We start from the raw sequence: 27,523 nt of genomic DNA on the forward strand, positions 1-27,523 counted from the left end.
TTGATTTTTAGCATAGTATTTATTGAATAGCTTATTTTCTAGAGCCACTTTATCATGTGTCAGTGCATATTTAGCTCAGGTGCTTATTTTGAGTGGATAAGGACAAAAAAACCCCCGTGGATATTCATATCCAGGGGAGAAATGTGAATATATTAAGAAAAACAGAATAAAAAAGACTCAGGCCTACCAAGTGGTATACTTTATTAGGAATAGCTATATAGATAATCAGATGCTTTGCTTTTTTTTTTCCATGTAAAAAAAGTAAACTTTCACAAAAGCCTGTTTAGCAAAGCCAGAAGCAGTGTTATTTTAAACAGTTTTATTTACATTGCTTAGATTGGCAAAAAGAGATATAAAAAACAGTGCAGTCTGACACATTCAGAAGCATCACTAGTTACATATAGATACAAGACAAAACACAGGTGGTTAAAAAGCAACCAGAAGCTGTGAACTCCTGCTAATACCGACAGTTGAACTGTTAATGAAATGCAGAAATATACATATTTAGATAGTTCTTGGGATAGCATTGCATTGTACAAACTGTTCAGAGATGAAAGAGGTGAACATATAGTTTTGAAGGAAGACATAAATACAGGAGAAAGCCAGGTAAAAGCCTTAGGAGTACTACACCTGAAATTTGACACACCAGAATTGGACCCTCAAGTTACAATGTCACACCAATAATCCCATGCATTAAATAATGATTCATCAACCAACTATGGGGAAGGTGCAGGGCTTGGGGGTTTGGTTTTTTAACAGCCCCAGTAAAAGGGAGTGTAATTCTTTTCCTCAGACTTCTACTTCAAAGCAATTCAACAGAATTCAGTTAATCATTTTTGGTGGTCAAAGCTCCTCATTGCCTTTAAACTTCCTGTTCATACCACTGTGTTACAGTGAGGCTGCAGGAGACCATAATCACAGAACTCAATTCTATTTAAATTATAAACAACTACATTTATAAAATATCTGGAATAAGCAGCTGTACAACAGGTTAACTGTCATACTTGAAAGGTCAGGTACTTCATAATGTATCTCCATTTAAGAAATCCACAATTCAAATACTAGAGTGCTCTGCCAATTGATGAAGTTAGGCAAGCATAAGAGTCATCCAAACTAGCAGTAAATTATGTGATCATCATCTTCATTTTAAGATCTGACAAACCAGTTTATTGCCTAGAGGGGACAATTTCCACAGATGAAAGTGTTTCAGTTATGTTGATGAGAAAATAAACTTGTGCAAGGGAACACTGAGTTTAAATGAAGGCCAAGTCACTTATTCCACTGATCAGCTGATCTGCTTCAATACAACTAAAAACCCCTTGTGATTAATTTAGTGTTATCTAACATTTTGCTAATCATGGCTAAGTGCTAATGACTAAGGTACCATTAATGTCAGTAACAGGTCAGTGACCAGCCAGCTGCTTGTCAGTCACTCTCACACAGCAGCGTCTTTTCAACCTGCTTCATATCAAGTGGGTTGTTGATCGGCTTAATGTGTGACTCCTCCTTTCAAAGATTGAGGGAAGGCTGACCAAGGAAGGAGAAGGAACACCCTGTTGGAGAGGGAAAAGAAAAAATGTTACTGATCATTTATTAGCCAATGTCAATAGTCCAGTAGTCATTTCTCAGCCTTGATACATCAGACAAGGAATATGTGAGTGCAGAAGACCTTAAAGATTGGCAGCTTTTGAATTTAACGATTCAGCATTTCTAGAGTTAGAAAAGTCGAACACGTTTTAAAAACTGTGAAAGAAAGATTTTTTCCTTGTTATCAGCCTTGAGAGATTTGGAATGCAAGAACATGTTTTTGAAGAGTAGCTGTTAACCAAGTATTAGCATACATCCTGCATCAATCTTTTCGCAATAATAATCTCCCTCCAAATTGAAGGCAAGATACATTATGATAATCTCTTGGAGAAACAGAGCTCCCCTTAGATCCCACAACTCTCTGTATTATCATCAGCTCTGAGCCCCAGACGAGATGCTGAATTCACGTCTTCTTGGCTGCAGAAGGCAATAGATATCACAAAGATTTGTCAAAGCTTGCTTTAGCTATGCCTGGATGGGCACACACCAGGCAAAAAGCTGACTTTCCTGATGCTGGGAGAATAAGCTGCTTCTGACACTTAAAATTACAGTGAAACCAACACATCAATATGTAGCACTAAAAGTAAACCTCTTTGGATTAGCTGAGATTTTATATTCTTATCACATTAGACCTCAAGATACTTTCACAAGCAATGCTCTGTTGCTCTTTACAGCACAGCCAAGCTTTTCAGCATATCAACAGGTCACAGTAGTTAGGCAGCTCATGCACTTGTGTGCTTCAGGAATCTTTTAAATAGGGATATTTGGGGCAGGTAAGGATATACCACTTCACTATGAACAAGTCTTATGCCTACTTACGGCATGTCTTCTATTTGCACTCCTAGGGAATATTTGAAAATAAGATCCTAAACTCCTCTTTATAGAACAGCTCTTATTAGACTCTCAAGTATTTTATACCAGATATCTTTTCTATTTATAGATAAGGCTTTTGCCACAGGTAAAATGAGCTGCTCAAGACTTCCCTGCAACCAAGTGAAAGTCCTCAGAACTCTGGCTAATGAACTACACTGCAACTTGGACAACTGAACTGAAAGAGTAATTCAATTGTAGATAAATTAAGAAAAAAAAAAAACACAGAAAAAATAGATTTAAAAGGATTTGTGAAAGAATAAACTTTACACCCAGACCCAAAAAGAGAATTACACCACGTGTGAGTGTTGACTCCAACCATGTGCATTAGGACGTGTCAGAGAAGAGCCCAACACCATTTAAAGCACCCTGTGGCTTCCAGAGTTCTACAACTGTACCGTGCTCTATTAATTTAGAGGAATCAAGATCTTTTGCTCACTTCAGTCAGGATCTGACGTACACAATTTTTCAGCACCATACTGGTTATTATCTCCAGCATCAGCACAAGTGGTAGTAATAATGGGGATAGGACATGGTCTGTCCAAGGCATGGCCATTTAAGCTTTCCAAGTTGGAAGAGGTTTTTTCTTGTGCAGCATTTGAAAGATGAATATTTGGAGAGCCAGGACAGAGCACAGGTCGAGGCTTGGAATTTTGAGAGCTCCAGTCAACAGAATTGGAGCGATGAACATGAACAGGACATTTGACAGATCCATTTAGGCTGCACGTAGAAGATGAACGAGCAATCTACAATTAGGAAGAGGTTCAAGGGTTAGTCCAAACAAGAAAAATAACAAGCATCCAACCTTTATTGATATTTTTATTCTATAGTTCTTTCTACATCAAAAAATTTCCAGGTAAGCACAGGCCAGGATTTAATTTAAATAAAACAATGCCTGAATAACAGCTTTGACTCTTTTAATGGACTCAGACAGGTTTCCTGCAGTTTTAGTTTCTTACTCAACAACTGCATTGGTATTCCAACTTGAGGGGCTGGAATCCAAACCTCTTGTCCCCTCAACCTTATCATTCAACCAAAAAGGCTTTATGCAAGTTCAGTGGTGTGTGGGATTGGTTAAAAAAAAAAAACAAACCCACAACACATGACCTGCTGCCAAGCTGCAGCTTAATACCACAAAGGTCCAAGAACTCTGGGAATAAACTGGAACAGGAACATAGTTTTACTACTGTAAGTTTCTATAATTTTGTGGGAAAGAAGTATTTTTGTCTAGGGTAGACACACACAAAGATAAAAGTACATTACTTGCAAATTCATGAGAACAGATACAGTGCTGTATCAAAATGAAGACAATTAGAATGCAAAAACAATTGTTGGTATAATCATAATAAAAAGAGGAAAATCTCTCTCCAGAGAACTGGGCTATAGCCCCACTGTTGGTTTTTTAAATCCTCTAAAGCAAGGGAGTCCACTGTGATACTTCCTCCCTTATTAATTCCTATTTTCTCATGTGGGGGAGCAGGGCAACATCTTTATGTTGTACAATTTAATGGACACTCAAACATACTGAATTATCTCAATATTAAGGTACTGATATATCAGGCAGTAGTAGAAAGATGAACGGGATTTCCCTTTCTTGGCCCTCCATCCTACAAAGTAGGTGTTTACTCATCAGATTTACTCAAACACTAAAATAAAAGCAAAGATGATGAAAAAGTCCTCCACATCTAGTCTGCTTTACTAGATTATACTGGAAAATTGAGTTTGGCCTAATGTAGCAGAAGAAAGCTGCAACAGGCAGCCAGGCATAGCGGAAGAGTTGCATTATGTAGAGCAATATATTATTTTACTGAGTTTTCTTAAATATATACAAGGAAATTATTCCCTTAACTTTTTAAAAACTTGCACACTGCAGCATCTGTATTTCTCTACCCTTCCTTCCCAGTTGTTTGTTTTTTGGGTTTGTTGTTTGTGTTTGTTTTGTTTTTTTTTTTTTCACAAGATGTCTGTCATCTCACTACTCTAATTGAAATGTTCAACATGTTATTCAGGGTTGTACACCACATTTTACACAGTGTTCAAAATCAAAAGCATGAACCAACATAAGACACTGGGTTGGAACTTTCTCACTCTCAGGAGAGGAAACATATTCCATCCCTGTCAAAAGAGATTGGTGGGGTTTTTCAACTTAATTATACGTGGCTACTCCCAGTTTCTAGTCCATGCAGTAGAGTTTTCTGCCTTTTCAGTACGTAAGGCTTCTCATTAAAGAGCTCTTGAAAATGAAACATCTATGAATGTAGTTAAAATTAACTTTTCCCCCCCCCCCACTGTGGATCTTGAAGTTGTTCAAGGAAGATCAGCACCAGGCATTAAATACCTGTGATCTTAAAAAGGTGACTTCTTTGGCCTGCACAGCCAAGTCACTCACCGCTAACGACGACGTGCTCGTCAGGCGGCTGCCGATGTAACCCTCGTTAGCTGAGCTGGGGCTCCTTCCCTCTGTGGCGCTGTGGGACATCAAAGCCCTTCGGAGAGCTCGCTTTGGTGTCTTTGAGAAAGAGAACGCTCTCGTAACCTGAGGAGTTTGACAAGCAGTTACACACTGACCAAAAGCAGGCTGGAATGACTAATACCGTACAGGCTGCTAATCGGATCTTGACCATCCGCAGGATGTGTATCAAATGTTAATATGACTATCACAGCTACCAAACACACACGCCCAAAGTGGTCTGGCTTTGAAAGGCTCCACATCATCCTTGCTCTTCTCACTCTGTCCAAATATGAGAACATGGCAGGGGGAGAGTAGGGCAGAGATTCAGGGAGAAGTCAAAATAAGGTCTAGTCAGCTAGGCTTCCCCACATCCCTTGGTCCTGCAAAGTCAGGCCCCCCTCCTTCAAGTTGCTCCCAATTTTGTATTTTTTTAAAAGATTTGAAGTATTAAACAGAATAAGTTCCACAACGGACTCAAAAATGACTACATAATACTTATGACTGTAATACTTAAGACTATATATACAGATATTCCAAAACCCTAAACACTTCTCACCTCCTTTCTTTAAGGAGCTTATACTTAAGAGTTTTAGTTCAGATTAAGTTTTTCGTGTCACTACTGTAAGTACTACAAAACACTTGAAATAGGAATACTAGCACAAGTCTCTGACTAAAATGGCTTTATAGTATCCATCTGTATAGTATCTTACCTTTTTGGATGTTTTCTTTATTGCCCTGGATGCTCTGCTCAAAGTACTGTCCATATCTTTAGTATTTACTTCAACTGAGTCAGGGTCAGCAGTGTAAATGAGATTTTCCTGTAGATAAAAACAGTCTTAATGGTCAAACATCAGCATTTGTCAAAATATAATTTTCCAGTTCATTAGATCGGATTTAGAAGTTTTAATTGCCATATTCCTCCATATTTAACTTTTCATATACAGTTCAGCAACTATTTGTCTTCAAGACATTTCATTAGATAAACTGCTGGTGCAATGAGTTTGTGAAACCACTTCATCAGTAGTTTTACATTTAGTTTGTCTGATTCAGTTTCAAGTCCAGGGTTGATCAAATTAAAGGCAGTAGTAGTTCTGGAGCATCCCTAGGGAGCTTACAAGATAAACACCACTTTGTTTCACTGACACATCTAGCACACTTCTGAAGTGAAATCTTGATAGCTCCAGCTGTCAAACATTAAGTCTTTCAGCTTAAGGGCAATACATGCTGCAGAATAGCCAGAAGTTTTGGAGTTTTTTTCATGCCTCATTCCTAAACTCCAGCACGTGCAAAGCAATCTTTGGGTACCTACTTACAAAACTTGAGGGGCAAGGGAAGCACACATGGGAGTGGGAGGTTGCTGGGGTGATTTTTTTTTTTTGCTGTTTTGTGTCTATAGTTTGAGAAAACATAGTTTACACAAAATTTCAAAAGGACCCCAAACAACAGCTGCGTGGTTATTCCCAGGGTCTAAAAAGGAGTAGTCAAAGCCTTTGCTGCCACCAGGTGGCAAAGTCAATGTTATTTCACTCTCACATGATGCTATAGAACTTTGCAAAACCAGGGAAAATCGCTTAAATTGAAGCTCAGTTTGACATTGAAATCAGCAAGAAAGTATTATATAGCTGGTGCAAAGCAGTAGTTACAGAAATTATAACTAATGGATTCAGCATAGTAGGTTACAATTTGTCAGCATATGATTCTGAATGTCTTAGGGAATTATACATTTATTACACAAAGGTTTAATTTCTATTAAAAATCCAAGTTACATCTAACACAAGAGACTGAAGACAGGCAACAAACAGATTAAACTTCAGTACTTTTACTACTCAGTACCTAAAAAGGAAGGAAAACCACAAAGCCAAGTCTCTTATTCCTAAGTCTCTAGATCACAATACAAACAAAATAAAACTCAGATGCTGTTTTCATTACTTAGTTACCTCTCCTGTAACAAGAATGTCTTTAAAAATCACAACCAAATATTGTACTGTAAGAGTACACTGCAGAACATAAACCATTTCTAGTTTAAGCCAAGTAGTTTCAGCTATATGTACTGCACACATTTTCAGCAAATTTAGGTGACTGATATGCATAGACTATTACATAATTAAAACATCAGCTGAAACCCTCTTGCCCTAATTGGTGAGGATCTTCTCTTCAAATCTGTGGTTTTCTGGCTGTGGAAAGCCCACACACTGAACTTCTAAAAATGTGAGGCGGCCAGTGTCTCCTTTATTTCATTGTTTTCTTTATTTCCTTGCTTTAAGGTTGTAGGCTTCTGTCTATAGGAGGGAGATGCTTCGTGTCTCTTTATGTTACCGTGCCCACACAGATAAGGTGCAGAACAAAGAACTCAACCTAACTCACAGTTAAACCAAACCAAATGATTCATAATGCTGGGATTGTAAACTGAAACATAGCTGTGATAGAAGCAAGCTGAACACAACTCATTAGATCTACAGTGTAGAGTTTAAATTATTTATAATTAATTTGTGATGGTGAAAGGGTATGATTTCTGATTTTTAAGTACTTACTATCCCTACAGAAACTAACTTCCAGGCTGTTTTTCCTTATCCACCTTTTAACCACTCAACTGCAGACATGCTAATGTTTTCTGCTCTACTTCACCTCAAGCATATCCACTATTACACTCTTTAGCTTCCCATGCTTAAAGCCAAAAAGAGAAAAATATTTCCAGTCAGCAACATGATTCCAGAGCACTTACTGCATCTGCTTTGCAAATAGTGTTGGCCACGTGCCGACACAACGTCTTCAGCCAGTCCTCCTTGCGAGGCTCTTCAGTTGTCATCTGGAAACTGAGCAGCTTGTTGTTGAGTTCTGTAGGTGGCCGCACAACCAAGGCAAAAGCTTTCTGGCAGTCTACAGTTTATGAAAAAAAGCAGGGGCTTAAGACAGAGAATAATCAATTTTCACATAATTTAGGAAAGAACCTTCAGAAGGGTTGATCCATCTGCCAGGAGCTGGAGGTACAGACAATATGATTTGGTGCAACGATTTTGTCTTTATTTACACAACAGTTGTTGTATCACTTGCTAGAGCAGAGTTCTGTCCATAGCCATCATCAAGAGTCTGCAATCAACTGTTCATGCAACAGTTTATTCACAAAAAAATCTGCCTACTCTAGACTGCAGACTAAGCAGCCTCGTGTTTACTCCCTACCCTCTTTGCCATTTCTTTTTTTATTTGGGTTTCTATGTCCAGGTGCTTCAGAGAACACAAAGCAGAACACATGACGTGCATATCATCACTTACAGTGAAACACCGAATCTTTCTTTCTAGAGTATAGATCTAGAAACTGGTCTGACTAGGCTTCTTTATAAGTCACTATTCAAGGCTGGAGCAGGATGGCAAAGCAAACAGAGAAATCAAGTCATCTAATTCTATCTTTTAAGATGCCAAGCACAGCTCCCCCTGAGCATTATCACCATTAGTTAAATGAAAATCTGGTTTCACACCAACAGCACTTGGCTCTGGCCAATCTAATGCTCTGGGCTGGAGTTTGGGTTTTGTAAATCCAGAGCTGTCAAGCATTTAACTGTTTAACTCACACTGCCATTTGGTTGGCTTACTCTAAGGCCATCTGCCAAATTCAGTTGCAGTGATTCTTGAAAAGCCAAAAGGTATCAGTGCAAGAAATTCTCAAGCTCACATAGAACTTCAAACAGAAGCTTTACTAAAATCACATACCTAACACACCATACAACAAATACACCTGCATTCTATCCCACAGCAGCTGAGCTTCATCCTTCATACTCTGAAACAGTTTTCATTAGATACCACAGCCCTTCAAAACACACAGACCTTCTGTCTCTCTGATGTCCAGGACTTTCTTGATCTGGGAGAGGGGCATGAGAACAACATGCTTGAGAGATGCAGGAGGCCTTGTGTGGCCATGTGGACTCTTGAAAGCTCCAATGACTTTATGCCGTTTCCTCGCGATCTGCAGTTAAATAGAAGAGAAGGAGTCAGCTGGAAGATCTCTTGGCATTGCTTCCTTTTTTTATTCTTTTACCTCCTACTATACAGGAAGGCACAGAAAATCTTGCTACTGAGAATATTCCAAAGATTATTTTACTCTTTTTAGCACATAAATATTAAAGAAACTCACTTATCTCACTATTCACTGTCTACAGTTCAAGTGACCCAACAATATTTGTTACTTAACATCAATCCACTCAGCTGAAAAATAAAATAAATTTTAAAAAAAAATCTAGAGGGGAAATAATTTTGCACTACAGACCTCTATTCTACCCTGAATAACAAATAAGGTCCCTTTGAAACCTAGCACAAGGAAGTCTAGATTTAAACAGAAAAGACAACATCTATATGCATGAACCATTTTAAGGTGTGATGTGTTATGTTCTAGAAACACCTGTTACTTATGCATGCAGACATTGAGTGGGCTTTGCAGTGGAGGTTGGTCAGTTTTTTAGTTCACATAAAAGAAACATGCAAGATACCTGTGTGATAAAGTAAGGCATTTTCAGTTGCTTGTCTCTTGTACAAGAGACAAGCCAAGAAGCTTTAATAAAAGTGGGTTTATTTACTTTTCCTTCCCTTACAAAAAGCGATGAAGCTGAGTCAACTTGACTCCCAGGAAGAGTTCCTCACTAGTCACTACAACAGGCTTTTGTCTTCAAGTGCTGTTTAATACAGCACTAATTCTGAGTTATTTTAGAGTTGGTCTTCTATGAAGACAACGTTCTGCTGTAGACAGTAACGAGAACTTTCATAAGGTGTCCTTTACAACTTCAAGTTTCTCCACATGAGTCTCCAAAACCCAGTTAGATTACTTTTCCCTCTAGTTCTTCCTACTAGAAGAGTAGGATTTTCAGTCTAAGGCATTTAATATCTGGATTTTTTTTGGTAGCCCAAGCATAGACAGATCTATGCCAGAGGCCCACTATTTACTTCCATTAAATATGACTGAACTTTAAAAAGACAAACAATCTGCTGAGGCAAGGACTCCAGCACTTTTTCATCCATTGGTACTACTCAAAGTCCTATTCAGATAAACATTTATTTCTTCACATATTAAGCTGCTTTTATATTTTTGCTCTGGCTGCAGGCCATTAAAGGCTACATTAACACCTCTCAACCATTCAGACATGACTAGCTACTTATGTTGGCTTGTTCAATTGCTAATGGAAAAGCACATGTTAAACTATCAGCAATCTGTGACTTCTACTTCAAAGGTTCTTAAATTTTACTTATTCATATGTAATGTCAAGCCTTTTATAACTCAGTTCATGAGAGGTACTTATACAATCATCTTACCTCTAGGCAGTCATTGAACAGAAAGAGTGTGACCTGTTCTCCCCTGTCACAGAGGTCATCACCAAGTGCTACAGTTTCCAAACGCTGAACTAAGCTTCGGTGAGAGGACAAGAGATTGGCCTGAGTGACACAAGGAAAAAATCTCATTAAGCACTTAGTTCAAGGGCTGGATTACTGCCTGCTTACAGCTTAACACTGGAAATCTGTTTAAACCAGCACCACTGCATTGTAACCTCACCCACTTTCACAAAGGGAGCAAAGAAGTGTGTGGTCATTTCACGGGTTTGCAGCTTCAGAGAAGTTACTTACCGGACATCCATCAACTTCATAAACAACGTCAAAGAACTGCCTTTGTGCCTCTGTTTTTCTTTTGTCTTCATTAATATGCCTAAGGAAAGCATATTATATTTATCTTCAATATCAAGCAACAGTAAGTGAATGTACTGCATTTAAGACATACAAAAGTAATAAAGCTAAACATTCAGAGATAGAATTTACACAGCAGCACCAAAAAAGACAAAATCAGCCACACTTGCCCAAATGCCACACATAAGCACAGAGGAAACTTCAGACCTACAACACTATTTTTGCCACATTACCAGCAGTTGACCATCCAGTTAATATAGAATTCCCCTCCCGTGTCCTGTAAAATTTGAACTAGAGACTGATACAATGCAGTTCTTTGCAGCCTGCATTTTATCCCCCAAACAGGACTGCAGTTCACCAAGCAGCAGATGTAAGAATAATTGCAATTTAAAAGTTGTAGTTAAAACTGGACATTTACCCAATTAATACAAGAGGTCTAACTTCTGGAGATGTACACTACACTTCAGAAGAGGTGAGACTTAATCTGAACAACTTCAGCTTTAAGTTAATTAACTCATGGAACAGTGCCAAGAAGAGCTAATACAGGACTAGAGGAGAAATTAATCTCCCACCAATAGTGTGTCCTTTCAGGGGATACATGCAGAGAAGTAAGATGTAAAGACAAAACCCATCTCTTCCATTCTGGAGGGAACAGATAGAAATATGAGTTGGAACAGAACAGAGGACTCGGGAGGTTCAGCCCCCATCTGAGGCAGGGAGGCAGCAGAGGTTCAGGTACAAGTGCTGAGTAACAACATCAGACTCCTACAGAGCTCTGGCACAGAACACCAAAGTAACAACAGGGGCCAAAGGGAGGCTGAAGAACAAATACAGTTATGTTTACTTAGCGTTACTTATGGCAACAAAACATTAACAGCAATTTAGAAGGAACAGAGATATCAAAATGAGTAACAGTGTGTTTCTATAGAATGAGCAGAACTTACGTCATCACTTCCTTTAATGATTCAATAGCTCTCTCTAGAGTTATTTTATCTGGGTTCTCTTCTGCTGTATGTTTCTTAATATCTACAATTAAAGAAAAAAGAAACAAATAAGAACTCCTCCCACGTTACAAGTGTCTGAAAAGAAATATGAAAAACTCAGGTTTAAACTGTAAGTCAAATAAAATGACTGAAGAAATCACATCTATCCTGAAGACCAAATAGCTCCAATGAAGTGGGGAACTAGGCTGAGCAGCAATTTTCTTGACATCTCATTAAGAAAAAAAACTATATACAATACAAAAACCAAACCATCAAGCTATTCAAAATAAAAGAAAAAAAAAATCAAGTTGAAGCACAGAGACAGCATAGAAGTCTTTTTGTACCTGAAGCAAAGGGTGATGGTGTGGATTTTTTATTATTATTTTTATTAACTTAATCATTATTACAGCAAGTGGCTGATACTAGGTAGAACACATGAAACTGTAAGCCTTGCCAATATGAATTGCTCTCTAGTTTATATTATTTTTATTTGAATCTCAATTATATACTGGTTTGAAGAGAGAGAATTGTTGTCAATGCAAACTCTTCCTTTACCTGTATCAATATATCACACAAATACGTGAACAAATGAAATTTAGTCAAGAGAATGCTTTCTGCAGTAGTGGGCCTCACTGACTGCCAACAAGCATGATTAACTCACACTTGTTTTATACAAGAAAAGCAGTTGCTAATAATGACAAAAAGTAGACGTTATCTTGGTTTTAACACCTTCACAGAAAAATTAATAAAAATTACATCAGTACATTACCATTTAGTAGTAGAGCAACACTGGGCAGCCTTTGAACAGGACGGATAAGGAGTTCAGCTAGACTTTGGCGGCCACACTCAGGTTTAGCTTGATTTATCTGGGGAAAAGAATGGGCAGAAAGTAAGAATTATTTCCTTTTTTTAATTATTATTCTTACAAATACAAAAAGCACAAGTTAGGAGAAACATTGTCTTCCTTGAAATTAGCATTGCTGTATGAGATTGAGAACTGTTTACCACAAATAGTCATTAACAGATAATGTTAAAAAACACATTATATTCAAAACTGGTCAGTGGTTTATGTTCTCAGTATGTCTAGTTTTAAAGTGTCCATATCAATCCCCTAATCCTCATTTCAGGTGCTAATGTGGAGTGGGACAGGGGATGGCCTGTTCTCTTATTCATTCCCCATCTTCTAGATGTCATTACTCGGGATGCAATTTCCAGTCCCTTGGAAAACGCAAGCTGAAATCTGTCAGTTTGATTATTTGATTGAGAGACTTTTGGATATAGGAGTTAAAGCTACACTGCACTATTAATCAACTGTACACACACATCTGAAGAGCTCTAGATTCTTAAGACTCATCTTTCTTTGAAGATCATCTTCCTGTTAGATCTCCATTGCTTGGCTCCTGTTCATTAATCACAAGAATGTTGAGAGATTCTACCTCCCTGGAGCTTCACAGCTGCCCAAAGCAAGCTAAAAGCTACTTCAGAAATACAAGTCTTGCAAACACACAGAGAACCTGTGAAAGCAGCAGCTCTAGTTATCTTTACAGAAAAGAGAAGGCATGTATTGGGAGGAATTGTTTCCAGCAACAAATGCATATAATCAAACTACCTTGAAAGCTGTTTAACAGAGGAACTCGGACCTCTTATGAAAGAATTTTATGAGGAGCTTGAGAGATGGAAGTTCAAATTCTTAGTATTTCTGTGTCACCAAGAGATGTTCATATTCCTCCAAGCTTTCAAAATTTCACATTCTTCCATCTACTGCATTAAGCAGTACATGGTAATGGTCCCCATGTTCTACTTATAGACTTAGTTCTGCAGGCACTTACCTTTAGAAAGGCATGAAACCTTGGCTTCTGCTTTTCACATCTTGTAATAGTCTCTTTGCTCATTTCAAAGAAATTCACAAATGGAGGGTATGTTTTCAACAAGTCTTTTGACTGAAAGAAACAACTGTTAGGGCTCCGATTTCCATATTATGCAGCATTGTACATATGCTCACATGCTCTGAGCCATACAAAGCTGCTCAAAGGCACATTTCAATAAAGAATAATAAAAAATGTGTTGCAAACCCATGCGCACTCACAGAACAAGTTAAGACATTTTTGCATGCCAGATGCCCAAGATTCAGTGCTGCTGATTAAATGCAGACTGTTCTCACAAGCATCAAGCATACCTGTGACAATCTTAGATCCTGCTGGGCAGCTCAAGTGGAAATCAGATTCTCACCTAGCAAGAGGCTTTTGGTGAGAATTTTGGAAGTTTCAGACAAGTATTTTCTCCAGTTACTGCAATCACCTTTAGAAGACACCAAACCACCAGAAGCTATACCTTAGACTAAAAACTTCTGGATGACAAGCACAATTTAACTCCAAATCATCAGGTCAGCAAAAGCACAAGATACCTAGCAGACTATTTATGTTAAAATGCAGTCCCACACCAGCTTTCCTGTTCTACGCATTCTGCACGTGGGAAAACAAGGAGTCCTTATTCACTTGCACATTTCAAGTCTTGAAGAAAGAACATGAGAAGTTTTTGTGAAAAGTAATTTTCCTAGTTCTTTACTATTGATCAGAGGTAGCAGATAGCTGAGGGTACAGGAAGTGCCTTTTAATGTCTGAGTAAAACTCATGTCTATAGTGTTGCAAATTATAGTTCTCAAACTGTAGCTATTTGTAGTTTGCTCATACCAGTGGACAGACACATACAATCCAGGTCAAGTTTCAGTGTATCATCTAACTCAACTGAAAAGTTTAAACAAAAAATACAATGATACAAGTTGGAGTTTTTTCTCAGTAGTGCTTTTCTTGTGTTTCCTGGCTCCTACAAGTGGATTGTTTGTAAGGCAAGATAATAGTTCTAAGCATAAAAAAAAGAAACAGGAACTTACATATTTAAGAATGATATCACCAATACTTTTGCTTTCAGTCCAATTTATCATAAGATCTTCCAGGTCTTCCTAGAATACATGCAGGAATGGGGAAGGGGGGGGAAGAAAACAAGCTGAGCATGAACTGCATAAAGCTGATGAACAGGATCAGTGTTTTGCCAAACACATATAATTAGGTGAGTTTTCATGCTGACAAAACAGACAATCCTAAAAGCTGTACAACTTCACATTCAGCCCCTCCAGTCTACTGAAGGCTGAAAACAAGAATCTCTAGCTTACTGAATATGTAGTTCTAAATCAATGCAAGTAGAGCCTGGCAGTGTATCAGCACAAGCCAGCTCTGCAACAAGATGACACTGCTGCATCCAACACACAACAGAACATAACCCAAAGGAATATTAAAAAAGGATACACAGAAGACAGTTGACCCAATTCTAATTAAGAGTGCATAACTAATCTAGGACTTTTAAGTCCATAAGACAGGATTGAAATAGAACTAGCATCAATCTCCTCACTTGCTACACCAGGGTGTCAAGGAAAGTGAGACCAAGCTGTTAAGCCTGTATCAGCTTGATAAGGATCAAGCTTATTCCCTGTCAGTTAATAACAGGGACAGGAGGACACAGTTGAAGGTTCAGGATTCAACTTAAGTGAAAAGGATTCGTCATTAATATTGGTTTGTTGCTGCTCATATCTTTATGACACCAAGGAAGGAAGGAAAGCACAACTACACTTAAGCAACTCTCCCTACAGTGCATGCTGCAGGTGAATCCCACCTGGCACATGGACACACATGTTCTATTTTCATCTAAGTCTCAGTGGGCAAACATCAATACCCAGTGTGAGTAACCAGACTGGATCCCAGCAGTTGGAAAATAACCAACAAAAAAACCCCCACAAACAAACCACTGAGTTGCAGGAGGTCTGCAAGTCTCTCTATTTTAAAAGCCTACTGTGAAACGCAGCCAGGAACAGACGTATGCCACGATTTGAAAGAGATTTTATGGATCCATATTTGAGGAAGATTTGCATCAGTCTATTGTGGGACCCAGAGATGGCTTCAGAGAGCACTTGCAATCCAAATCCAACTATAAAGAAACCCTCAAGAAAACAATCTTATAGGGAATTCTAATGAGCTCTTGTTAGGCCTCAGTACCACCAGGTCAACTCTTTCAGAGGTTGAAGTGCACGACAGTTTAATGGGCTGGTAGTTTCTGACAATTGACTCAAAGCCTTTTAAGGAGGAATTAGTATTTCCTACCAAATAATAGAAGTCTCCTTATACGAACATATCTAAAGCCAAGGAAAACACCAAATTTTTGTTTTGTTGCTTTTGGGTTTTTTTCTTTTTAATTGCCTAGATTTAGCTATCCTTCCAAGAGTCCTTGCTTACAGCTTTAATAGAAAGGTATATGAGCACTTGTGAGTCAGATTACAATTTCATACCACTGGGCCTTTTGACCAGTTTTGTATCAGCTACAGAAAACCTCCTACAGAAAAAGGTATTGAAATGGGGAGAGGAGAAGCCAGCTCATGAATGTATTAGTTACATAACATCAGACTTCAGATATTTTAAAAAAGCATTAAATCTTAAAGAATACTTTGGATTTGCATAGGTTGAACAGTATGTAACACAGGGTAGAATCTACACCTGTCCAGCAGATGCAACTCAAAACATGCAGAAAAGATTAAAAGTCTCTGTGAAAGCTTCCCCCACAGGGGAGAAGTTGCAGCTTGCCTTGATTTTAGTGTGCACATCAAGAATATCTGGAATGCTGCCAAATATGGTCTTAATCTCTTCCTGTGCAAGGATCGGTCCCCCAAGTTGTCCTTCCTTCTCCAACGGAACTTGAAATAACTGATGAATTAAGAGAAAAAACATTAATGCTCTCCCAACTGCCAAACACTGTGTTAGAAATTTATAAAAGCAACAGGGTTTTCCTTCCAGATCAACATTCCCTGCAGTCACAAGCTTGATATGCCCCCACTTAGCCAGAGTGGGTTATGGAGGAGTGGTTTGAAGATACAAACATCTAGTTTGATGTATTGCTACAGCATAAGCTCCTTTCATCTCCTTTTCTACTCACACACATCTTGGCTCATTCTTTAAGCAGATAATCAGCTGCAATGAAAATAAACTTTCAAGAAATTAAGATCTTCCTGTAAGCTGTTTGCTATTATGCCCTTCTTGAAATAATTTTTAAAAAAGGGTTTCCCCCCTGCCAACTCTCTCTATTCACTAATATCTAAAATATCTGAGTTGTGAAGATCCTATTTTCCCAATCCTTGCAATTTCCATACAAATTGTTATTCCACTGCAGATGCCAGATTAGAAATTGCATTTTCCAACTCCTATTATTAACAGACTAAACATTTTTATGTTTGAAAAATTACACGAGACTGTTTACATTGTCATTTTTCTATGAACCTTTGATGCATCCAAGCTCCCCCCCAAAAGCCTGGAGATCACAGGTTGAAAACACTAATTGATGTGAACACTGGATGTCTTATCACAGTTGACCTGGACTGACTTTAAAATCAGCTTACCTGAATGATTGTTGTTAGAATATCAACGTAGTTACTTTCTGTCTGATACAATTCCTTTGCAACCTGCCATCTTGCAGACTGCTTTAGTGGAAGAGGAGTTGAGTTTTTGGAAGGCCTTGCACAGGATTTTGGTGTTTCTGATGAAGAGATATTCCCAAAAGAAAAACAGAGCTTTATTACAATAGAGTCCCTAAAAAAATCTCAGCCTCAAAGACAAGAAAAGACACGTTGCAGAATTGTTAAGTGAAAATAAGTTTGGGTTTTTTAAAAGGCTATTTTGTAGATTACTCTATAGTTATCAGGGCTCTTTCTAGAAAATGGCTTTCTTTATTACAGTTTAATTATAGAACAACAGTAATATATTATTCCTCCAAAGTAGACTGAAACTAACAAGCCATTTATGGACAGGTCAATAACTTGACCCTATTATTAGTACTTCATTTAGTAGGAAGTGAGGATTAGGTGCTGAACATTATTTACCCATACACTATGTGCAAAAGTACTTTCCTACTTTCACTTTGCCATGAGAACAATTGTCTGTCAGATGCCTACCATCCTTGCATGAGGTGTGTATCACAAAACCTTCTGTTAAAATCAGTCCTTGCAAGAAACACATCTCATGTGTGTGGGAAAGACACAAGAGGTAAAGCCAAGGAGCAGTTCATAAGTTTTAAATGCTTATTCGTGTATTGGAACTCACAGACCTATACTGACATTTTTGGATATCAAAGTTCATTACTGTCACAGTTACTATGAAATAAGTACCTTACCTGTTGTTTCCAAAATACCACATTCTGAGACTGTCTGCTGCTGCTGGATTAGAAGAAAACTCCATACCAGGGGTAATAAGAGTGCTAGTGTCATCTAAGGTTGATCTTTCCTAAATTCCTTCTGAATTATTACTTACAGGTTGTGCCTCATGAAGAGTTCTTATTTAATTTGATTTTGCCTTTTTAAGGCAGTAGTAGCTCCAGATACCTCCTCTTTGTGATGGAACTGGGGCTTTTTAAACCACTTGGGTATTAGCCTTTGACTAATCCAAAATTCTGCAGTTCCTCTCTTCCACAAGAACCACATGCAGAGATATTAAAACTTTGTCCATTCACTCAAAACCAGTTGATTACTTATATTCCTGGGAAATTTTAAACATGACTTTGCTGGCACAAATAGTGTTACCTCAACAGAACATTTCAAAGACCTAGAAGGAATTCCTCTGCAGAAATTTTCCCTTTAGTTCCTTTAGAAAAGAATCTTTGTCCTCCTTCCTCCAAATAAGCTACTGGAGAGTATTTTAGATTATTTACTGTTGACTATGTTGCTTATTTGCTACAGATGTCCAGCAGAGTATTTGAAGCATTTTGGAATAACACTGGACTGTACTTCCTATTTATCAAGTCTATACCTTTTCCTTCAGATATGAATGTGCTTACTGTGATGACAAGAGGCCTCTGTCTGAACTCTTCACTCCAATTCTTTCTGCACACTTTGAAAAGGCGAAAGCCTGGAATTACTCAGCAGGTCTTTAGCAAAACCTGTAAGACTTCCCTTCCACTACCATTTCCACTTGTATGCAAGAGCTCTTAAACATTCTGTGTCTGAATGGAAGTTTTTAGCTCTACCTCCATTGGTAGTGCCTGACTCCGGAGTGTTGGAAATATCCAGCAAGGACCCAATGGAGAGTGAGTGTTCAGCTGAGGGGCGTTTCCGGGGAGGGAACGGGGACACGTCTGTTTCCCTGGTCAGTTGTGCAAGAGTCTCCTTCAAACGGCGCCTTTTGCGGTTGCTGTTTGGGGTGTTCAGGGAAAGCAGAGACACGGACTTCTTGAAGTCAGGACTCTCTGACTGCAGTAAAAGAAAACTCAGTTTAGTGGTTTTATCCACTGTGTCCAGTTCAACTCAGTGCAAAGACAAGTTAACTGCAGAGATCAGCACACAACACAAAAAGAAACTTCTTAGGAGAAGGTGATGGAAAATGGGTGAAGCCTTTTTCCCTCCCCCCTTTTTATACTCAAAACCACAGTAGTATCTTGTTTGACTTCCCACCTTTGAGAAGCAGAAAAAGGCTTTTTCCAAATTATCATTCTATGTATAAAATTTATAATGGATTATCTGGAACTTAAATGCTGCATTAAAACATCTGATCTCTGGCCCCACACATACTACTGTGCATGCTAATTTTACCACAAGATACATGCTGTGCATTGTGGAAGAGAGTTCAACATACCTTCTCAAATAAATACATGGACTCTCCAGCTCTGGCATCCATTTGAATGCTTCCCCAAAACCACTAAAGGAAAAAGAAAACACACATTAAGAACACATTACAGAGCTTCACCCAAAGTTTAAAATATTCAAAATAATATACAATAGTAACACAGTTGGTACAAGAGATATTTTTTCAGAATAAGCCACATGTCTGCATTTATCACACAAAGTACTACACAGCAGGATTCTTTTGAGAATTTCCAGCACTAACCTCTTGCTTTACAACATAAAGTTTTTCTAAAGGTTCAAATGGAAGATCTTTTACTGTACTTTCTTCAACCACTAAGTGTGTACACCTTTCATCACCAACAGGTAAATAATGTCCTCCTGGATAAAAAAAAAAAAAAAAAAAAAAAAAGGCAAGTCAGCAAGAGCAAAAATATTATTGTTAGAAGTTAGCATCTCACTTGATAGTTCTGTGGCACCTATCGTTATCATAAACTCCACCCCATTCTTCACACAGGTCAATTTTCATAAACAACAACCTTGCATTTCTGTCATTTCTTCCATGTTAGCTTTTTCATCATCAGAGAATCCCAGGAAACTTAACATGCAATCCTGGAAAGGAGGAACCTTGTACTGACTTCTAAAGTCATCATCAGCTGCACAGAAATCACTGAAAGAAAAAGGATGCACAAAAAAGTCACTAAATCAGTGCTATGTCACTATTTAAGCAGAAGCTCACACTGCAGGTGAACAGGATGAAAGGTGAAAGCTGAAGGAAAAGAAACACCTACATTTCATTTCTTTTCTCCCAGGCCTTATAAATCCACTCAGTTTTCATGATAGGAACACCAAGGCTTACAGCAATCTACAAAACAGGAAGAGCATAAGTTGTACCAAATATTTCCATTTAAATCTTTCCCATGTCAAGAAAAATTTGTAACCTTCCTTTTACTTTTCAAGACAGAGACTGCAAAAAGTGAATATACTCCTTCAAGAATCATATCCAACTGCAACTCCTCAGAGTTAAAATGTATGAATTCAGTAAGTTAGAGATCAGACCAATAGCTCTTTTGACACTTACTCAAAAGTGCACCATTTTGTTAGTCTGATATCCTTCATCACTCACAAAAACACACAATCAAATCTCTGTTCCAGGGGAATATGGGATCTCTTTTCTGCTTTTGATACTTTGTATGAAGACAAACATCCCAGCCTGCTTTATCAAAGAGAAAGCGACTCTTCCAAAGGTAACTGTCATGACTGAGAGATTGTAGAGTTTTCACACTTTTTTCCCCTTTGAGTTGGCAGAAAAGAGTGTTTGAACAGAAAGTAGGACTTCTGTTCCAACTGGAAGTTTAAAAAGAATCTAGAAAAAAAGCAACAGCCTACTAACAATTCAAACAAGGGAGAGGCAAGAGTCATAGACACTACAAAAACCTATTAAAATTTATTTACTTCTAAACCAAACATACATGTCCTGAAGGAGTCCCTTTTCATACCAGAAAAAGCACATTCATGTCTATTTATACATAAAAGAAGATTTGAATCCTTATCCATGAGTTAAAAATCATTTTTAAAAGAAGTTAGTAGTAAAGTTTATAGCAAGTTACCTTGAAGTTTATTATTTGGACAGACAAAAAAAAAGACACGTTGATACATAAACACTTGTTCCTTAATGTTTTAAGTACTGGTAACATCAGTAGTTAAACATTTTGAATCTCGTTATTTATGATACTTGTCTATTTCCAAACCTGTGCATTCAGGCAATTTATGTCACTTAGATCTCCAACAGAGAGAAAAATATGCCAAAGCTCAACACCAGATGGAGATCAACTCACCATTACAAGTTATTGCTGTCAGTACAGGAAAAAACAGCAGCTTAGGAGCTGAAGTATAATTAACAAACTCAGTCTACAGTAGCCAAATTCCAAAAGTTTCCATGAACTCAAGCTTACATACTCTGAATTTGTCTCCGTGTGTTGAGTTCGCCACCAGGTGTGTAACTTTTGAGCTGAAGTCCCTTCGAATAATTCCACCCATATGATGAACCAAGGTCACCAGCTTAACCTGAAAAATAAAGATGAACATTTTTCAGTATCTTTTGAAGAGTGAGAGCAGTATAAAAACCTGTTTACAAAGCAAGCTACAGAAGGTTACATTAAATGTCTAGGAAGAGAAATACTCTTATCTGTTCTTAAAACAACTTGTTCACATCTGCAGGAGAAGATACAGTTGATATGTCAAAAGAACCATTAACATCTCTTTTTATTTCAACATTTAATACAGCCTCACTATGTTGTTTGAAGAAGACTGTCCAAGCCACCAGTACTTTCAGGATCATCACACATAACGCCTTCACCTTTTCATACATAATAGATTTGAAGCATGTTTCCCTTGTTAATTTAGGGTTAGTTAAATTTGATCAAGAATTGACTAACACTGAGCATAGGCTTCTGTTTTGGGATTTTCTTTACCCCAAACAAAGACATGGAGCCATATTCCCCCCCTACAAGCTCAAGTCAGGATTTACCCTATGGGTGATAGAACAGAAGAGTATCTTGAAAAGAAACTTGATATATAGTTTTACCAAATCAAAGGAAAAAAAAAATCTTACTAATTCTTCTTTCTTTCTGAATCCTGTAAAGCACAGTACCAAGTTCAACATACTCGCACAGTACAGTGGACGACAGGAGAAAGGTAAGGGCTGAAATAAAAAGTAATCTTATTAGTCAACAGCACCCTGCTCCCTTTAAAGTTTTCATATTACCTTTAATACAGTACTGTTATTTCTAGCATTAAAAATGCACCAGACACTAGTCCAAGCGCTCAGTTATACCTCAGCTCCAGGCCTGTCAGTGTTCTGATAAAGTAACTAGAGCATCCCCAAGTTCCACAGGTAGCATTCCATCCTTTTATTTCCTCCCCAATCCATCTGCTCTATGTGACAGCTTTTGGAAATATACAGTGTCTGCTGGAGAATCACTTGTATGCTGCCTTTCCTAATAGCACAATCCCAACTGGTGGCCAACAACTCCCACAACTACTGCAGTAGTTGCAGCCTTACTACTGTCTGCCAGTGCTTACTCACTACATGAAATATTCTAACACACTATAGGAAACCTGGTTTTTCTTAAAATTCTCTCACTAGGAATGTTTATGATTGATTAGAAAAAGAGAGATTTTATTTTGAACACTTAATATTTAGACCTCACAGCAGCAGAGAACACTCAGCTGATTTCACCAGCCAGCACATACCTCTCCCTTCTGTGCACAGTGCAATACAACCGGCGGTCCAATGACACGGCAGTCGGCTTTGCAAAGGTTGGGAAAGATGGAATCTTGGAAGTCTGATACAACGAAGACAGTCTCAAACTCTGGGGAATCAGAATCTCCAAGCTCTTCTATTGTGTCTGTCTTTATGTAGGGCACTTTAATTTCCTTAATGTACAGGGATTAAAGGGAAAGCATTATTCAGGCAACAGGCTTGCACTAGTGTCAAAATTCAACTGATTTTTACTGCGGACCATTAGAAAAATGTATGATTCAGATTTCAGAGGCAGACTCAGGATTTGTGAAAGCTGAATGCACAAGAATATTATGCATAAGAATATCTCTAGCATAAGAATAGCTATGAACTGCTGAATGCTTTAAGATTGAATGTCTTAAAGCAATTCCTGTTGCTTTAGTAGTTTATGTATCAGTTCACATTGATAATATAGGATTGGAAATAGCCAGATAGAAAGAAAATCCCCAAGCTCAAAAGATAAATGAAATTTCAGAATGTCAGAACAGTTTAAGGTACTTTGGGATGCTACTAAAAAGTAGCACCCAACTTGCAACAGCAAGCTCTGCACTGCAGAACATCTGAAGAATGGAAATAGATTTTGTTCACTGCCTGGTATTTTAAGGGGTCTAAAAATTTGGTCCATTCCAATTTCAGTCAATAGTTAAATTTTTTTTTAATGTTTTTCACATCAAGAGATGGAGAAGCATTTCTCGTACTTCAGTTTAAATGCAGCTTTCAATTAAAAGAGAAGTCAATTGACAATTACAAAGTCAGTTCATAGCAAAAACTTATGTATTGGCTGAATACGAGCATGCAGTTGGATGTCTCCATGGATAGTTCTATCCCCCTGTTAAAAAACACCACTAGGTAAGAGCTGCAGGTGTTATCTCCATATTTAAGAAAGTGTTTGTAAAAAAGTGCTGTGACACCGTGAGAAACGTTAGCATATATTGTGACCATTGTGCCCAAATTAAAGCGTGTGCACATTTCAGTCCCAGTGAACATGCTGCATGCAATCACATGTGCTTAATTGCATGACATACCATATGGATAATACTTTTTATTAATTTTTCTTCTGACTTATCAGGACTAGTTTTCTTTATCTTTATAACAGGTACTTCCATTATCTTAATGCTCTGTGGAAGAGGAGAATTTAGTACAGAAGCAAACTGGTTACCAGAAGTCTAAAGGCATGACATGTCATTCCAGCAACTGTTTTATCTCAGACCCACATACCTCCAAGGCTTTCAGAAGCTCCTCACATTTCCCTGCTTCCTGAACCAAAACCACTCTTGTTTCTATTTGAGGCATTTCTTCTGTTTATAGAGAAACAAGGGTAATATTTGTGTTTAATAGAAAAATCCATGTTAATTCTAAAAAAAGCAATAAGATATAAAAGAATACAGGCAGCCAGCATCCTGTCAAGATACTTTATTTATCAGGAACAAGCCTGACAATAAGTGCTACCTCAAGAAGTGTGTCCTTTAATTAAGGCACATCCAATTGACTTACAGCCTAAACTTTCTAGTATGAGGCGAAACAATATCCTGTAATCTACATCCAGTTACCTTACAGTCAAACCCAAAAACTTACTGACTTAATGCTTCCAGCAGAATTAGATACCAAGACTTGCTGGAAAACAGACAGCTGGTATCTTTGTTCTTTGTCTCCATGTATTAACAAGCCTTCAAAATATTAGAAGGAAGAGACGAGTGTTGCCTCCGTGTCATTTCCACGAAGAAACCTCCACTAAATTTTGGCTACTACATTGTAGGAAAACAAAAATATCTGTTGTTGGTTTATTAATTTCAAGAATTGCTTTTGAATTAATTTCAGGCTCAGGACTATTAATCTCTCTGTCTACCTCATAACACCTATTCATCTGTCTACCTGTACACAACTGAGCAGCTCTAGTTTCCAAACACTGGTGTCAAAATGCCAGCTGGAATGATTTATTCTACAGAAGAGGCATCAAATGGAACTGACAGCTTTCTGCTCAACAGCCAGAAGACTAGCTTGATTTGGGCTGTAACCCCAAATTTTTATAACAAGATGAATTAAAAAAAATAAGACAGTCCCTTTGTTGATGAAAGGATACCAGATCAGCACCCTTCTGGCTACTCTGCAGTTCTGGAGCTCAGCAAAGCACTTTTGATTTTTCAAAACTACAAAATACCTACAAAGTAATCAATCATTACAGTCTTAAAATAAGCTTCCCCCATTACCTTCAACATCCAAAACAGACCCAGGAAGCACATTGTCTTTGGAGGTTTCTATAATTTTTGAATCAAGAACAGAAGAATCAGCCAAGAGGCTCCTCCCGGTCTCGGACACCAGTGTGCTGTTATCAGCCATGATTATGCCTTGCTTCTCTCTTCAACAGCTGGAAGGCAGAGGGGCTAAACTGAGTTAAAACTGCAAAAAACTCATTAATAAGAGTCCTATTACTCAGACAGTCGGAAGTGACCTCAGAAAACAAAACATTCAGATTCTTACTGAACTCCCACTCACACTGATAGAGAAGTTCTGAAAGAGCATCAGGAGCCACACAGTTGATAAAGGACCGACAACACATCTGCTACAGAAATGGTTCTGTAATTCACTTGCACAGAGAGCTGCAGAGTAACTTCAGATCTAAACAGCAGGGAAGCATTAACTAGTGTTCATTTAAAAACGCTCAACCACAAAGCATCAACAAAATAAAAGCATTTGTTCCCTTCAGTGACAAACTATTGTAAGCTAGAGCTGAGACCAAGATTAGCATTGTTGAAATGAAACATTAGCAGAAGAATTAAGGCAGGCAAAGCATCTTGCTAAAACTTGATTTTTCGGGTGAACTGGCCAGAGATACTGCAGGTAAAAATGAGCACCCAGAGAGTAAAACAGCACTATTTACTCACAGAAAAATTAAAAATGCATGAGAGTCTCTACAAAGTTAAGCATATACATGTCTATCTGTATGGTCTAGTCTATTGCTCTACATTAACTGTAATATAGTAGAAGTATCCATCGTCAGATAAAGAAGCTTTTCACAGACACAAAGTATCTGTGCTCTCCCTGTCTATCAAACCTGTCACACACTGAAAAGGCAGAATTCTTAATCCTCTCACATTTTGTGCAGGTACCCACCTGAATCTTGTACCAGAGAGTTTGCTCTAAGAGACCTGCCCAACATGCAGCACATTTTCTCTGGCACGTGAAGCCAACAGGCTGCATTTCCTGTGATTCATCACATACCTAGATTTCAATATTTGCACAGTGATATCATAAGTTATTCACACCAGCAACTGCAGCTGAACTGCTGTAGCACAATAACCCTTTGTAGCACTTTAATTGAAGTTGCAACACAGCAATCACCTAAATGCTACATTAAAGCACTGCCTGAAAGAGGACTCTTGAGGTAGGAAAACCCCTGGAGAACAGCACATGCTATTTTTCGAGTTGTGTAATGACCATTCTATCACACAGCAAAGTAAGTCAGAAGACCAAAAAAAAAAACAATGGGCATTTTAGCATAATGGCAATACAGCAAAAACTCTTCTAGAGTGCAGGAGATCACATTTGGGACTCTTGCAAAGGATTCATGTCTTCATAACACCAGTAAGTTCCTAATACAGTGATGAGTAATAAGTCAACACTACAAATCTATCATAATTCTAGACAAATTCAGTTACCAAATTTGCCATCTTAGCTTCAATTTCGAGGTCACACACAGCTGTGCAGGCTCCAAGGAATTAAGTTTCCTTAATTAAGTCCCAGTCACCCCCCTTGTTTATCTCAGAACAGCTTAAGACAGAGCAAGAGGAGAAAGTAACCTTAACCATAAAGTTAAGGATCACCTGTCCAGGTTATAATGTTACCACCAGGAACTGTTGTACAAATATCTCTTTGACAGTAACGGCAAAGGGAAACATAATCTTGGAAGATTCAAGCCACATTGTTAATAATGATTACCAATAGAAGAGTTATATGTGAACTCAGACAAAATCAAACCCTCCAGTTAAGGTTACAATTAAACTTAAATCCTAGGGATCATTACTTAAAAGTCTGACACATCAATATGGTTCCTGTCATGCTGTTATTGTTATATCAAATAACATGTATACAAACTTACACAGAACTTCATTGTATCTTTGGGATAAGCCCATACTTCAGGCAGCGCAGTGATTTTCTTTATGGCTTTTCCAATTTATTTATGAGGTTCTCTCTGGGTGTATTTTAAAAAATACTCCTTGTTTTAATGGTCACATAATAACTAATAACATTACGCTGGTCACTAAACTGAAGGGCTAAAGGTGCCAGGACACAAAGGAGAACAAACAGCACACAGAGACACGAACACAACAGTTTTCCCTCACATGAAGAGGAAAAGTCAGAACGCCATCACTACAGGACGCAGGCAGACGAAATGTTCTCACAGCATCGCACGGAAATCACCGTCCCACAGCCTGTGGGAAGCATGAAGGCCACACAACACCCGCTCACCAAAACTCGTTTGTTAAAGCAAAAACAGGACATTGAACACCTCCCAAGCTGCCATTTCCCTCCGGAGGAGCCGCCCAGGAGGTGCCCGAGCCGCTCTCTCGGCAGGTGCCGTCGGGCCCGGGCCTCCACTCCGCCCGCGGGGAACCTCCTGAAGGGCCCCGGAGAGGCGCCGGGACCCCGAGGCCTCACAGGTGCCTCGGACACCGGCTCCGCCCGGGCCGCCCGCACCCACCGCTGCCCCCCACACCGGGCTCGGGTTCGAGCTCACCGCCGGCGCCGCCCGCTGCAGTCCGCCATGAGCGGCCGCCGCCAATTCAAAAAGCGAGCCGCCGCACTCACGGCACCACCCATTGGCTGCCGGCCCCACCGCCCCTCTGTAAACCGCCACCTTATTCGCCAGTTCCGCGACATGTCCCGCCTCCTCCCCTCCCTTTTCGGGCAGCTCTCCCTCTCAGATTGGGCGTTGCACCTGCCGCTCACACTGGGCGCGCTCCCATTGGTGGTGGGAGGTTGCCAGGCGGACGCGCAGCGCTTGTTGCGGTACCGAGCGC

General features: G+C 38.8%; 1 protein-coding gene across 4 annotated transcripts; it reads right to left on the reverse strand.

The window, feature by feature from the left end:
* On the reverse strand, window positions 1-27,523 carry ECT2 (epithelial cell transforming 2). Of its 4 annotated transcripts, XM_027685812.1 has the most exons (25): window positions 27,241-27,350; window positions 24,713-24,870; window positions 23,724-23,803; window positions 23,531-23,623; window positions 22,457-22,639; window positions 21,816-21,905; window positions 21,161-21,268; window positions 19,993-20,066; window positions 19,741-19,871; window positions 19,467-19,582; window positions 19,215-19,277; window positions 18,610-18,832; window positions 16,991-17,127; window positions 16,182-16,301; window positions 14,444-14,512; window positions 13,383-13,493; window positions 12,323-12,419; window positions 11,515-11,596; window positions 10,514-10,592; window positions 10,205-10,324; window positions 8,729-8,867; window positions 7,632-7,786; window positions 5,620-5,727; window positions 4,847-4,993; window positions 2,742-3,203 (listed from the first exon to the last, which is right to left on the reverse strand). In XM_027685812.1, exons 2-25 carry the CDS (start codon window positions 24,840-24,842, stop codon window positions 2,898-2,900), a joined length of 2,961 nt encoding a protein of 986 aa, XP_027541613.1. In that variant the 5' UTR covers window positions 24,843-24,870; window positions 27,241-27,350; the 3' UTR covers window positions 2,742-2,897. The 4 variants fall into 4 exon arrangements, with proteins under 4 accessions (XP_027541611.1, XP_027541612.1, XP_027541610.1 ...); XM_027685810.1 differs by lacking the exons at window positions 2,742-3,203; window positions 23,531-23,623; window positions 27,241-27,350 and adding exons at window positions 1-1,553; window positions 27,453-27,523; XM_027685811.1 differs by lacking the exons at window positions 2,742-3,203; window positions 23,531-23,623; window positions 27,241-27,350 and adding exons at window positions 1-1,553; window positions 27,442-27,505.

This window comes from Neopelma chrysocephalum, unplaced genomic scaffold (assembly GCF_003984885.1).
Source record: "Neopelma chrysocephalum unplaced genomic scaffold, ASM398488v2 Primary Assembly neopelma1_69, whole genome shotgun sequence".
NCBI lineage: Eukaryota > Metazoa > Chordata > Aves > Passeriformes > Pipridae > Neopelma > Neopelma chrysocephalum.